Here is a 16,021-nt window from a genome sequence, read left to right as displayed (position 1 = left end):
GATCTAAGCACAAACTTTTTCAAGCTTCAAAGAGGTGAAATCCTTAATTCCATTCTTAGGTACCAAGACTGTTGAATGTTTTCCCAGTTTAGTAAACCAAGTGAAAGCCCAAATCCATCCAGCTAAATGCCATCTAACTCTGGCTGTTTGCTAATGCTTGGAATTAGGTATACAGTCAAACATGACCAAAAAAACCAACAACCGAACTCAGAAAAAATTTATATCGGGAAGATTTTTTAAGAAGTGGAGAATTATTTTTTTTCTCCAATTAAGCTTTACTTATTAAACCAGCTTATTGAAATACTCTCCACTTCCTCTCCCCTGCATATTCACTTGACACAGGAAAAAGCATAAGAAATTGAGGCAGGCATGAGACTTTATTAAAAAACAAGCAGCCAAATGAACTTGTGCTTATAATAAAGAGGCTGCTTCACAACTCAGCTCTTGGCATTCTTAGCCCGCTCCACAATTTTCAGATTGATGTGGAGGAAACTTGAAGCACATCATCAGTTGTTAATTACTTAGAGCCAGAGTTCTGAAGGCAAAAGCAAGTTAAGCTACAAAAAAACCCTATTTCTGCTCAGCCAAACATTCCTTAATTGTCAGAGAGGGTACACAAGAATCTTTAAGCTATACCTGTTAACATACTGACAGGGTACTGAATGTTCATGGGGCGGCACATTGCTCAGACAATTAAATTAATAAAATAAAAATAAATTAAGCAACTAGTTATTGTTAAATATTTTCAGGGCAAGTTACAAGTTTAAAGTTTTAAAGCTTCAGACTACGGAATGAACTCCTTGACTTCTTTAATTCGGGGTGGGGGAAAGAAAAAAAACTGGCATCCAAACGCCTAGAGATAGATGAGCCACTGAATTATTTTATCATAATAGGAAATACAAAGAGTGCAATGACTTTTACTGAAAAATACTGTGAACACACACTTCATCAAGCTTTAGTATTCTGTTTTATTAAAAACCTGGCCCACATTCCCTTTCCAATACATGGATTTTTTCCCCCTTCAGATACCTTGGTTATGTACTAGTGTGACCTACTGAAGTTGAGAGAGTAATAGAGGTATAAAGCTGGCAGCAGAGAAATGAGGTTCAGGTCCGTTATTCTTAGTGATTTTCCTGTAAGAAATAACTGACAAGTTTGTCAGTACATTAAATATGTGTTGGGTGCTGTGCTGCAGTAGAGATTGTGTTTGCCATGTTTTGACGGCAGCCAGCACTTATGGCCTCTTCGAGGGATGAGCTGCAAAAGAAAAGGAGCTAAGTCCTCTTGCTCCTCTCAGCGAGCCCGATCCAAAGTCTACTAAAATCTGCCACGGGCTCTCCGACCAAAGCCAGCAGGCAGGATTCAGACCACACTCAGCATAAAGGTCTCAAGTGGCACGTGGTGGATAAGGGACAATTTTTTCCATCAGTGGAAGAAAATCTATAGCTCAGGGTTTGCAGTACAAACTCAGCAGTCATTTGAATCCAGCTGTTATGCATGATATGGTGCGGGCAAAGAGCAGCCACTTGCACTGGGAGAGCAAACAGTTCCCTGCTGCTGTGTGTGGCTAGCGGGAGTTGGCACCGACAATCACTCTCTGTGACTCCAAAGGCATCGCAGTCTGAGGCGTTAAAAACTGATCAATTATCAGCAATGCTCACAGCAAAGTGCGGGAATGCTGGACACGCAGTTATAAAGGCACTCACAAAACAAACTTGGCAGGATATTAAGGGTGACCACTTTAACAGGTTATACCAATCATGTTGTTACTCAACAGGCAAACTGCAGCTTTGCAGAAGAGGGAAATCAAAGTGGCTTAGATGGTTTGGGGAGTTAGCTGCAACAGACAGACCTGGTCCATGGTGGTTATGGAGAGGGGAGGACAGGGAGAGCTATTCGGGTGATACAGAGGAATTGAAAGTAGGAACAGATGAGATAGAAAGTGGTAGGGTATCTTCCTTCTTCTGAAAGGTTTCTCAGCTGACAAGAGAAAAAACCGTTAATAACTGCAACTGGTGTTTCACCTAAATTGCACGAATATGGAAGATGATGAATGAACACATAGGAATTGACACTGTAGGTGAATCAAAAGCAGGGGAACATTTCAGAGAAGAGAGTCTGCAAACTATTACCTACATTTCTTTTGCCACAAAAAGCAAATACATGTTGACTTACATGCCTTAGAGTGAGAAGGTCTTGAAGATCAATTCTGTTTTATTCCGTTGCATGCTGACCTCATAAGCATAGTTTGAGAGCATCCCATGGGAGTATTAATAACGTGACTATCCTCTGTCAAGATATGCTGGTTTCTCAGGGATTTTAATGGACAAATTTATATGCTTTTGGCTTTAATTAAAAAGTTTGCATTGTTTATTCCATGTGGAATCAGCAAAACTAATGGACAGCTAAATCCAAAATTTCAGGGAGAGAAGGTGGGATCTTCAGAACAGACATTCTCATGTAAATCAACACATACTACATTTTATAAGTGTTTATGCTTTTTAAACAGTACATCATCATTCCAGGTTCTTCTCTTAAAGATTAGCATATTTGATCACAGCTAATGTTTTCACAGTAATTTACTGGATGTGTAATTTTAAGAAACATCTTACGCATCATTAGCCAACTGAAAGAAAGATTCACAATTACATCAGTCGGGCATGGCATCACTGTTGACTAGTTCTGCAACTGAGTTAAGTACCACTGAATTAAAAGTGATTTCGTTTCTCACAAGAAGTAATTCTAAAATACATATGCTTACACTGAAATTATGAAGTCCTTGAACATAGCATAGCCTTTGGGCTCTCCTTTGTACATATTCAAAGAGAGATTCATCTCCTTTAATAAAATCCAGACTACAACCTGCCTGCAGAACATTTCCAATGATCCCCAATCTACATCAAAGCTTATGAGTAAGGACAGCACAGGGGACATCCGACTGAGGTATGCACTACCATATTCATTTAACTTACACCAAACAACAGCTACACAGCACTGGAAGTGGCCGAAGTTTCACCAAATACAAGCCCCTGTTCTACAGTAAAACATGTTCTCTTGGGCAGTCATGTTTCCACAGCTCTTGGTATCATTATTTGCTCAATTGAAGCTAGGAAGCCTATGCCTCCTACTGTGATGATTTTAAAAAAGGAAGAACATAGTAGAAAAAACTTGACAAACCTGTTATTTATACGATCTGCCAAATTTCTTCTGATTGCTCTGAACTTAATGGAAAAACTACTAGTGACTTCAATGAGGCCAACATTTTATTAGACATTGTGCACTGCTATTCTGTTCCCCTGTAAGAGACGTTCATTATGCTTATTGCTTCTGTTGGGAATGCAACAGAAACGAAGAACATTGTATTTAAATCAAAGCAATCTGAAATAGGGCAGGCGTTTAAAAATATCTTAACCACCTACATAGCTACTGAGAAGTAAAATATTGAGAACATAAGAGCATACAACTAAAATCAAACAATGCAAAGCAAATAACCATGTCAAGATGAAGTGCCAGAATGGAAAAAAATTGAATTAATTTCCAATGAACCAAATTAATTTACAGGCACAGTGAAGGAGAGGTGTTTAAAGTATCGGAAGTCATCTGCATCTTTATCTACTGTATTTAGGCTATTATGGTTTCGCAAAAGAAAACGAGCTCCTTGTGCCTCCCTGCTCTCCTCTTCTGCAAGTTTGGCTTATCCAAAGGCTTGGCCAAAACTCTCCTTTTAAAATCAGCTGCATGCCCACTAGTTAACAGTAGGTTTGGGACTCTCCTTGCCAAAATCATCACTGTGCCTGAAAGTCTCTCCCTAACACCTGTGAAATTTTGATGAAGCTTTGTGAGGGACTAGTGTTCCCCACATGCACCATCTAAGTCAGACTTCCCCCGTGATACCCTGGTAGCCAAAAAGGAACTACAGCATGAATTTTAATTAAGTTCCGTTTCAATGCTGATGGATATTTAGGGATTTCAACACTGGTTAGTATCTTAAACAGTATGAGCAGTTAAAATAACCACTCTTTGAAAAACAGAAAATAAGAAAAACTTCCAAATGAAAAAATCTTCTAAAATGTTTTTGCCTTCTTCAACCCAAACTGGTATTTTCACTTTCTGGGGAAACAGAAGCTCTGTATTTTATTTTGAACTTGGTTTTAAAATTACATGGTGTGCACTGTCTCTAGGTGACCATGTATCTGACCCTGTTCTCCCAAGTGGACCATGCACCAGAGTGGGATTTTGTTGCTGCTGTTTTAATTCAGCGTGTTGTAGAAGTCAAATATTTAAAATGAGGTTGAACTGATACAAAATAAAAATATTTCACTTTTCCTGTGGACAGTTTGGTTTTATAAAACACTCATCTCTACTAGCAAATATATTGTTCTAATGGAAGATTTCTGGCCAGTTCCAAAAGCTAATTTGTCTGCAGAAAGGGAGGTAATAAAAACCCAAAACAAAACAATGCCAGGTCCTTCCATGGCAAACAGTGAGGACTAACATCTTTCCTCTACTTTTCTTGCCCAAATAAAAGAAAACGTTTCCAAAAAACTTACTTGGAGAAACACTGGTACACGCCAATTTCAAAAGCGCCAGCCAGAACTCATGCAGAAACGTCCTTATCTGCTCTCTTCCACCCCGTGCATTTCTCATTTCAACAATCTTAATTTACTTTCCACAGATGATGCCTTAAGTGAAAATTAATACCACTGCTTAATGATTAAAGTGATTAGCCACCTTGTACTTTCTCAGTGTGCAGCTGATTAATTAAGTACATCGATTATAGAGAAAAATAAATGTTGCAGACAATGTGTGGTCTTTAGCTTGCAAAGTGAGTGTCTTTGGCACCATCTCACATTGCTTGCACACCAGGCATGCATTTAACTTGAAGATTATCCCTTTCAGGTAGTTCTAATACAGAATAAAGCTAGAAACTTTGTGTAGCATTCATTGCTCTGAAAATAATCTCAGGCAAATACAACTACAATACATTAGTATTCTTCCAATTCCAAAGGAATTGTACTTTGAGGATATTTTATAGCCAGTATAAAATCAGTGCATCCCCCTGAAGAGACCAACATCAGTGGAACAATGCCAACTCTGGCTATATGGACGGTGCTAGGCATCAAGCCACAGAACTTGCCAAGCATTCAAGGTCCAGATCTCTCATAATGGCCTTTAGCAAAGCAGTTTAGCGTAACATCTTTCAGTGTGAGAAATCCAGTTTTCAGGTGCAAATGCAGTTCTGTATGTGACACAAATCACCTCTCCTTAAGGCAATCACATCTCCTTCACAAGTTGCAGTCTCCATTGCATAAAAAGCCTCTTTCTATGCCCTCTGGCCACAGTAAATGATCTAGAGGAGAAACAGTCTTCAAATTCTTTCTGCTGTTCTTTTTAATTGTGTCTTAAATTAAATTATGTCTTTTTAATTGAGTTGAAAACTATAAAGTTTTTATAACATCTATGATTACAAAACATTTTTGTCTTTCAAGAAGTACGAAGACACTACACCTCCTTTACGTAGCACCATGGCTTCTCTCTCCCATGGGCAGTACTCATATTAAGTAGCTGTAGAGAAGAGGAACTATACAGTCATCTTATTTAGATTGCAGCACACAGGCTCCACTGTAATAAGTACCTGCAAAAACAGGTACTATCAGGAGCAGGGGAGGAGGAGAGGACTGTTTGCAGGACCCCATTATGTTTTCCAAGATGTGAAGTATTTTCTGTGTGTGGTAAACGCAGCACAGCTTTCCAAGTACACAGAGAACCTCATCTGCCTGGCTCATCTTATCAGAGGCAGCATCATCTCTTTTTCAGCCTTGCATATGTTCAGAGAAAAAAACAGATCGTGCAGAACAGAAATGAGCCCAGAAGCTGATCCTGCACAGAATAACAGAAAAAATAACCAAGTCTGAAACAGGTAACTTCTTTCTCTTCCCAGTAACTTCTAATTTATGACAGTGAAACTTCATTGTCTTGCATGTCTTGAATGATCATCTTCTAAATGCTAAAACCAGCCTCCTAGCTGCCAGAAGCCACCTGAGCAGCATAAACAGCCCAACAGAAGGCCATCAGTTTTGGTTACTAAGGCATCAGTCAGCCTGGCATTTAAACACTTGATCCTTCTATCCTGGCAAAAGAGAGGTTTCATTTTGTCTCAACACTTTCTTGATTAAATTTCTGCCTCAATCTGCTTTAACAGCATCCATCAAACAGTGTGCTTACGGAATTTTCAGTGTTTGTAGAGAGATGTATTGTGAATTTATCCCAGGTTTTGGTTGATAATTTTTAACTGTTATGGTGGTTTTTATTTTAGAAAACGTATTAGCAAAAAACCCAACTCCAAAGCAACACCAAAAAAAAAACCCGCCAACCAATCCAAAATCCAATTAGTGATGTGTTGAAACATCTGAAACAGTTTATTCTGGTCTTTATTTTTTGATAAGTGTTATTTCAACATTGCAATTAAAAATAGGTACTAGCAACAATGGCCAGCACGCAGCGTTTGCCCATAAAATTTCTTTGATGTATTAGCAGTAAAGGTTTATTAAGCGTCTAATGCATGTGCTCAATAATCCTTTGAAATGCAGTAGGAAATAGCAGTGTGTCTCAGGCTCTTTTGAAAATCATGCCGTAGGAATCAGATCTCATAAAGCTAACCGAAATCATTCACTGACGCCAAGCAAGAATTAACCTGACTCTGCTATAGTTTGTCTTTACATTCCCTGTAGATTCCCTGGGCTAATACTAATGACAGTGCAGAGACACTAGGAGCTTTTCAAAGTCTTCAGAGGGTTTCCAACAAATTTCTGTCAACTGGTGGCAATGTTTTTCTTGCCGCCAGTTACAGGTGAATTCTATTTGACTTAAGCAATTACATCAGCTGGGACTTCTGTGGGGCAGATCATCAGGGTCAAAGTAAGATGGTTCAATAGATGTCAATGGAGCTTTATCGACTTACAAAACCCCACAATCAGGCCTCAGTGATTTTAGTGGAGATACTGATGATTTACACTGGTAAATCACTGAGATCAGGCTCATGGCCTCCAGAACAATTTGACGGTCCTTTCGGTAGCGTGCAGGGAGGTCAAAGCACACTTAGAAATTCATGCTAATCAAGGAAAAACAGACTTTCTAAAAGAAAGAAGATCCTTTATGCTGTTGCTAAGCTTTGATGCACATGTTGTAGTGTATACTTTATGCCTGTACTACTACTTAGTTCTTTTGTGGCTGTAAAGGTTATTCAATGATGTTTTTTGTTCCTCTAGCAAATAATGGAAATTGCAGCTCATAAAAGAAGTTGAACATTTCCCTCCTTCACTGCTTATGTGATAAGATAATTATTCCCAAAATATGCTTCTGTTTGCCTCCCAGCAAGGCGGGGGGAGCTGTTATCAAGTTAGCTGGTGACAAGTCACCAAAGTTGTGAGATGGAGAGTGCTTTGTGTTTGGAGATGTCGCCAAAGTGGAAAGAGAAGACAGGTAAGACCACCTGCTGTTCACATTTGAATAAGAAATGGTAAATGACAGAAAACCCAGGCTAACTCCAGAAAGTCTTCTCTTATTCCTTACATAGGGCTTTTTTTTCCTCAGCAAATCCTTTCCTGCGTACAGCCTGAGTGACAGCTGGTAAGGACCTTGGAAGACGGAACATAAGGTTGTACCATAAAGACACATGTTACACAGAAGAAAAGACAGAAAGTCAGGGGAAGGACAGCAATGAAGTGCTGCTAGGATGACTGCATGTTTGTGCACATGTTACATCTGTGTAATTCCACAGATTTCTAAATCTTTTTTCTTAACTGAATATGTTATATTACTATCTATTACTATTACTAAGAATTGCTGCATGATTCTTATTTTACATATATCAGTCCTTTGTAAAAAAGTTGCCTATTCACACAGTGACCTCCAGTTTTCTTACAGGAAGTGTTTGTCCTGTTCTCTCTCCCTCCACAGTTTCTTTTAAACATGCTTTCAGCTTCAGGCAGAGTTCAAACACTGAAACCAGTAATTTTTTACTCCTGGCCCAAGTCTCTTGGTGAGATCCTGATTTTCCTCACTACTGCTAATCAGGGATAAACCCACTTACATGACATAGTCAGTTCCCTACTGCTGCAAATGGGATAATGCAGCTACACTGACTGCCACCAGCAGACATTGGCCAAGTATAAAAGCATTGCAACACAAACTGATACCAGAGAGATCAGCTTATGTTTCTGTTCGTGGCACAAATAAACTCAATTTGCTCTCTTAGGTTTTTCTTTAAAACAACGTACTGAAATTTGTCATGTACACTCCCCACAGCTGCTGTTCTCATCTTTTATTAGACATATCTAATATGCAGCCCTTGTTACTTGACTTTTCTTTCTCACTCAGATGCTGTATCTTGGAGAAATTGCTGGCTTTGTATGTACAGTCTGAGTTGAAAGAAAACCATGGAGTACATTAGGCTTCAGCTTTTTAATTATCAGTTCATAATGAAAGGTTTTCTTTGCGGGGAAAAAAAATAATTTCCTGAAGGCTGAACCTCTGCAGGGTTTCCAAGGCTTGGAAGAAAATATCGATTGTTTGACAATGAGTCTGCCTGCATTCACGGTGCAGAATGGAAAATTCCAGCTTTGCCATAACCCCCTGATCCCAGAAAAGCAAGTAGCTATACTGTGGCAAGCTGGGATTGAGCACTGGGAGAGCAGTCCACCCAGACCTTGAGCAGGCACATTCCTTTCCATGTATACAAAGTGCATTAAAAAGAGAAAGAGATGATTTAAGTAGTACATCTCAGAAACTGCAGAGAAAATATGGATAGAAGTGCACTCTGTATGATAGGTCACAGTTCAGCAATTTTTAGAAGAAAATACAAATTGTTTTTTGTCTTTAGAAAGGTCTTTTTCTTCCCTGACTCTCCATTTTGTCTAAGTGCTAATCCTCATTAAACTATTCAAGCTAGAAGACCAGCAAGTCAAAAACGTAAAAGACAAACTAAGCTGAGTAACCAATGCCAAGTTTTTATACTTGAACATGTGCTGAAGTGCCAAAAACACCACCTTTGAGAGACTTTCTAATAGCTCACAATTTTCCAAGCAAGATGTACAGACATTGCCAGGGTATGCAGGCCTTTACAGACTTAAGAAACATAAGCTGTAGACTTTTAATTTCCTATAAATAAACAATATAACTTAAGAGAAGGCTGCCCCAAAGTGCAAATATTGTGAAACACCAAACGTGTTATAGGAATTGTACAAATGTGACTGCAATTGCTACGCCAGCCCAAAGTGAGTCTACAACTCATGCCCTGAGAGACTCGTTTCATTGCATTTTTACATCTAAACTGATCTTCCCTTCAGCTGAATTTAAGTCCTTGTCTTTAGTTCATGCCCAAATTACTACCTACTGGGAAAAAAGGCCCCCGTGGTCTCTGAGACACAGTAGATGCTGTCAGAGCAGGATCTCCTAGGACTCAAGGAGGCCTGCGCAGCCTTGCAGCAAGAGGAGGAGAGGCAAAGTGCAGGTGAACCAAGCCGCGCAACCACTGTGCCGTACTTGGATGAGGGAGGAGATGGCAGATTTTAGCGGTGGGCGCAGGAATCAACCTTGCCCTTCAGCCAGCCACCTCTCAGACACAGCAACTGCAGCAGGCTCTGTGTGAGGAGGTGCCAGCACCTCTTACTGCTTACCAAGTTTACCCTTTTACTGGTTACCTTGCATATAGTGCACTAATTTATCAAAACGTTTCCTTGCTGTCTCCTTTGGTATATTCAGTACGGAACTAAAACTGAACCTTAGGCAAAAAAGATGAACTATACAAACTCAAGCTTTTCTTTTGCCTTTTTTTGTCCCAGTGCTGTGACAGCCTAGAACCACAGATTTCATGTGATGGCTCATATTTTTTTATTTCTTACTAAAAGCATTGACGTGGTACCTCCTTTAAGACTGTGATCTTTCAGATGTGGTTTCTGCTACTCCTTTAACGATTGTCTTACCAACCACTGGTTCCTCAGTCTTTTCTCCCCTGTGTTGGGCTATTGATTTGCCCTGCACAAGCCATGCCTAATTCTGCAGTTTGCATTGGCAGTCTTCTTTTGTTCCCCAGCAGCCTGATCATTGCTTCACTACTAGACTGCTCTTTGCTTGGACAAAGTCATTCCTACACAGACTTTTTCAGATTCTCATGTCAAGATCAGTCTCCTCACATTAAAGATTTGTATTCCCCATTCCCAGACAGCTTTTCTTCTCCAATTTTCATCCCAATAGTTCTTTTCTGAGATCTCAGGTTTCTCTCCAGCTCCACTATTTTCTGATTTCTAGTATCAGGTCTGTGCATTGTCATTCTCTATGTGATTTTCCACTAATTTCTAGAATATTCACTATCGCCACTCTAACACCAATACATTTTTGCTAAGCCTGAAAAATGTTTATCCATCAAACAGAAAATACTTTTAGAATTTAAAGAGAAAACACTGTATTACTGAGAAATCTATTTTTGGTTTCTGGGCACTACCCGAGGTTCACTCTTAACAACAGAACTGTTCCTATTTAACATTATATCAGATGTGGTATACAGACTTTTTGCCTGTTTATTTGAAACACGGTCTTTAGAATCAGAATAATCCTACATACTTTGTCCATGCCTGCTGCTGAAATGTGAGGAAAGAGCACATGCTGTCCCCACATCATACACTAATACATATACACAGAACAATTCCTGTTAAAAAAAAAAAAGCTATCTTTTATAAACTGTACTTGTACCAATTTATGGAAATATCCTACTGAGTTATTCCTCTTGGGTGAGAATTTTGCAGTTAGGGCACAGGGTTTAATTAGCTGCTCTCAAGTTATTAAGCCAGCTCATAAGCAATGAAATTGGCTATTCTGCACTTTACCTCTGTGGTGAGCTATTTCTCAAATTCCTTGTTCAAAGTCAACACCTTCTATATCCATTTATTCTCTACCAAACATGCCTCACTACTTGCAACAACAAATAGGTTTTATTGTTGCTAACGCAAATAGTGTTACCATTTTCACAATTGAAAATATGTAAAAATAATTGTCTTACTCTTTCTCATCTCCTGTTTTTACCAAGATTTCCAGTTGTTCTTCTTTTCATTTAATTGCAGTTGCAAACTAAACCACATTGCTCAGCTGAAGAAGCATGGGCTTCCCTCAGGAAGCCACTGACTGCAGGAGAACAGTGAGACCTAAAGCAGACCACTGCAACCTGACCCGGCAAGGAGCCACAGCTTCTTGACGCTCACTGCCCAACGGACTGCCAGAAGCCCAGCGCGAGAGCAGCATACCACAAAGGCAACCTACAGTCCATGGGTGCTGGCAGCCCTTGTAGATGCCTGGAGATAGGAGTGCTAGTGTCAGCGGTGGGTTGGGGAGAGCCTGGAAGAATTAAAAAAGATAAAATTCCTCTAGTCCAAAGTTCTGAAGCCTGAGGTAGGTTTGTGGAACAATCAATTGACACAGAGTGTGCTGAGAGTACACAGTCTGCCCTGCACATGCTTTGAAGCACTGGATCAAATCACATATCACAAAAGAATTAAGCCGTTCCTGGAGGTTTCAAAGGCTAATACATGCCTTGCCACAGCCCACAGCTCCGTGGCCCTTCAAGCGACAGGTGCATTCTGCATCTTAATAGCAGGATTTAGAGACAATTCCCAGGTTATTCATTTCTGTCCTAAATCCAATATTGCAAGCTGCAGCTTACTTAATGTGAGGCAGCACTGTCATTCCTCCGCAAAGAGCCTTGTCACCTTTCAGTTCCTTGCAAAGGCATTCCCATTTTTAGTTTGCATCTTTCAATGTGAAATGTATCATCTCTAAGATCAGCAGTTCAGCTGTACTGTTGTTCCACTCGTTATTTAAAATTTTGTAGCAGAGGGACTGTAACAATAAAAAAATCCACATTCTACAGAAAAGGTCAGCATGTACTTACGTAATTTGATGCAAGATCAGGATGCAGATAATCAATTCCTGCAATAAGATAATGACAGAAGAGAAACAAAAGGTTAAGAGTTTCAAAAAAGATTTTCTAATCATCACAGAACAAAACAAGATTCCTTTGCAACCATAGGAAAATGATCATGGCAAATAATGCAACTTACTGAAGTGAGATTTTGGTTTTTAAATGTGGACTTTCAACCTGGTGTACCATTTCTGATGCAGTCCCAGCTAGGAGTTTTCAATCATTTATGTCAAAATCCAGGTGCCAACTGAAAACATGAGCTCAGCGACAAAATTTATTGACCTGTTTTGTAGACTACATTATATTTACTTGTAAGATTAGTTTAAATCACAACTTATCTTTATACAAGTTCTATCATCTCAAAGCATACCAAAACTAACATCAGTAAGCACTGGATCAGTACAGGAGTATTTTTAACCACTGAAAACTGTAAACTAAATAGACATAGAATTACCTAAACTAGACTTGGGGAGATCACTAAGGAAAACCCTTTGGATTACATGTATGAAAGCGAACTTTTAATATTGGATTAGACCATTTTAGCAAATATCTGAGCATGGATTCCACACCTTGGTAGCATGCTAAAGATTGTAATGGCAGTGGTGCAGAATATACTCATTCTAACGCATCGTATCTTTCCACGTATGGCAAATATACAAATCCCAGTGGATGGTGTAACAGAAGCAACAGATCTACACTCAGATGGGATAAGCTGACCTATTACATATCCAATTAAAACACAGAAAGAAATGGCCACCAATTTCATGTTACATTTTGATCATTACTCTGCCCTGTGTCTGCAACCACCACACCATTACATGCTCAATTTTATCCGCAAGGAGAATGTCGTATTATCGCGGTTATTCCAATGAAACGATTACCTCCCATTATGTAGGGTCCTTAGCACTACATTTGCATGAAGAGACCCTTGCACCTGCCTTACTGATGCAAATGGTAGATGAACAACGGAAGTCTCTATGAAGAATCATGTTATTCAGGTGCTCTCTTCCAGAACTACTGGAAACAAATATAAGGCAAATTACCCCCTTTTCTAAAAGCTCTATCTGATGGGCCAACAGTTCTATTTGACCTGAAGCTCAAATAGTTTGTCATCATCCCCATCACAGTCATACCCAGCTATTCTGAAAGCTAAGTCCTGCCTCTGTGAGATCAGTGAAATTGTGATTTTTTCATTACATCAATATATAGATGTCCGAGTCTACTTTCTTACTTCCACAAAAACATTGTCTTAGGACTAAGCAGGTGAGAAACAGAAATATGTGAGGACAGATCTCAGCTGACGCTAGATGTGGATCCAGACATTTTATTTAGTTTTAATATTATTCAGTCAACATAAAAGGAAAACATTCAAAATTTAGCCCAAAGAAAAGTGTTAAGAGACTGTACAGTATTCCTGTACTTCAGCAAGGAACCTATGGGCAGAACAGCTGTGACTTCAACTGTACCTTTTATCTTCATCTTCCCTGAATTTAGCCTCAAATTAGTAATATATTTAATATGCAGGTCTTTACTGACATTCAGCATAAAAGTGTTTAATTATTTCAGCTTTAAAGTATGACTTTGAGAATAATGTACCTGGAAAACATTTTCTTAAGTACTTTTTGCACAGCAATTACATCCCCCAGTCAGTGCCCACAGAAGTCAAGGGGAGTCTTTCCTTTGGCTTAATGGCCATTATAGCATGCTCTGGAAGATATCTGAGTGATAATTGGAAACTACTTTTAATGCTTGCATAGCCATGCTTTAGTATCCCTAGTGAAGACTTCATAACATATTTCCCCTGAAGATCTCAAAGTCTTTATGGAGGCTGGTAGTCTCACCACTATAAGCAATCCATTATTACTTTTTAATCTTTTTTTTACTTTGATTACATGGAAAAAAACACTTAAAAATATTAAATTAGCACCCAGTCTTCACTTACCATCATCCATAATTCCTATGGTTACTCCCTTCCCTGTGTATCCCAGCTCCCAAGCTTCAGCTACATTAAGGTCAAGTCCAGGAGTCCCATCTGCTTGACCAGTGTTAATCTAATACATCAGTGAAAAACAAGAATAGCTTTTTTTACTTGACAGACACATTTCTACAGGCACTGAATTTTGCTTTATGTCTTTGCATGTATCATTGGTATGGAAAACATATGCCATTTGCTTTGAAGTGCACATCTGTACATAATCATATGTACTGCAATAATGCAGTGTTAAAAAAAACACAAAGAAACACACAACCCTGCGTAAATTCACTTCTTTGTGGTTTATAAGATTTGGTTAAACACTGAATCTTTTGGACCCAAAAAAGGACTTTTCCTACTTAAGCATGTCAGGGCAGTGGGTCAATCCATAAAAAAGTTAGACCAATGGATTTTACAGAGGACTTTTTTATGAGCAGGAAATGCTTTTTTCTTGAACTCAGGGATCTACTGAAATTCAAAACCACTGGGTTTAATACCAGAAACAACTTCTTTGATAACCAAGTTAGCCCTTCTTTAAGCAGGAAAGTTCACTAGATGAACTCCAAGGGTCCTTTCCGACCTTGTGTGTGTGTGTGATTACTCATGTCCTCCAACCTCATTCGCAAATTTCTCAAGTTCCGTAGGAAAAATGATACAGCTTTTGCTGTTCCAGATGCAAAAATTTTCAATTTTGCATCAGACATATCTCATTTCAAAACACATATTAGTGTACTTTATAATCTAAAAAATGTATAGCTTCATAAAAACTTTGTTATTTTTATCACTGCAACATTTTGATTGAAGTACTAGAAAGAAGTGAATTAATGCACACTTTAATTTATCATCTCATCAAGGATGAAGTCCCATCCATGCTAATGTGCCCTCATTCATCTGAACACTCTTGTCTTAGTAAAAACAGCCATATTGGATAGATTCATAAAACATATGAAATGGATTAAAAGGAAATAGAAAAAGAAACACTATTCTTAAGCAAAAGGACCTTTCTTAAGTTAACAAGGCAGTACTGCATTTACTTATTTAATCATAAATAGGCTGCAACATTAAAACTGAACAAAATTACTTCTATCAACTTTTTAAATAGAAAAATATCATTTTGGCTACATCTATGTAAAATTTTAATTTTTCTCTTATGACTTAAGACTTCTCCCTATAAAATATGACACTTCAAAAATGAAACAATTTAGCAAAACATTAATTTCTTTTGACATTAGCTTAAGCCAAAATTCATCAGTTTTCAGCTGTTCTGCTTTTGACAGAAGAAAATCAATTAATATTCAAATTTCCATAAGAAATTAAAAACCTTAACTTTTTCTAGCCAATACACTAGAACTTTTTGTTGTAATTCTGTAACAATATTTTACCTGGCAACAGCTCAAAGACATGATTCATATGCAGTTTTAGAGGTCACATCCCACAGGACACCAATACAGTTCTCTTTCAAGCCTTCTAAGGATCTTTCCGTTGACTGAAATGAAATTTAGCTCTTGAAACGTGCTGGGTCTTCCCAGCATAAAAGAGGTACAGTTAAAAACAACAGGACAGAGCCTTGTATCCGTTCCCAAGTTCTTGTGACATATTTGGAAAGAACTCTTGCAAAACATTGCAACAGCACAGAATGGCTTGAATTCCAATTATTTAGTTACGATTAATGTGATTTTATTTCAAAACTTACCAGGTACCATTGCTTCGTAAATAAAGGATCATTCATGTTGATGTCAATATCATTGATGTCTCTATATCCTCTCTTCCTTCTGCTGAAGCCTTCCTGTTGCACAGCTTTCTTTACCTAGAAGGGTTAATTTTTACATGTTTAGCTCAAAATTCTTTACCACAGATACAAAAAAAATTTAGCCCTGTTTTCATGACAGATAAAAGGTTATGAAATCACATTATTTGTGTCTGTGTCATTAATTTGCAACTTCTAAACTTGTGGTTGATTTCAGTCAAAATTTGCAAAGATGTAGAGAGCTCAAGGACATGTTTTAGATGCCTGAGAATCTGCATAAGAAAGAGCCTCTATTCAATTATCATTAGTGTCATGGATCTTTTTGCCATAC

The 16,021-nt window shown here is 38.5% G+C and overlaps 1 protein-coding gene across 1 annotated transcript in view; it reads right to left on the bottom strand.

Annotated features, from left to right (window-relative positions):
* Positions 1-15,750, bottom strand: part of PCSK2 (proprotein convertase subtilisin/kexin type 2) — a gene marked incomplete at its 5' end in the record, with an annotated part of 53,352 nt that extends 37,602 nt beyond the window's left edge. Inside the window, 3 exons of the mRNA XM_010294803.1 lie at positions 11,942-11,979; positions 13,914-14,022; positions 15,637-15,750. Coding sequence (XP_010293105.1) covers positions 11,942-11,979; positions 13,914-14,022; positions 15,637-15,750 — 261 coding nt within the window. The remainder of the gene's footprint in view (positions 1-11,941; positions 11,980-13,913; positions 14,023-15,636) is intronic.
* Between the last annotated feature and the right edge of the window lie 271 nt (positions 15,751-16,021).

Source organism: Phaethon lepturus, unplaced genomic scaffold, assembly GCF_000687285.1.
Source record: "Phaethon lepturus isolate BGI_N335 unplaced genomic scaffold, ASM68728v1 scaffold12299, whole genome shotgun sequence".
NCBI lineage: Eukaryota > Metazoa > Chordata > Aves > Phaethontiformes > Phaethontidae > Phaethon > Phaethon lepturus.
Note: the sequence above shows the minus strand (reverse complement) of the source record. Positions and strands in the feature narration are given on the sequence as shown.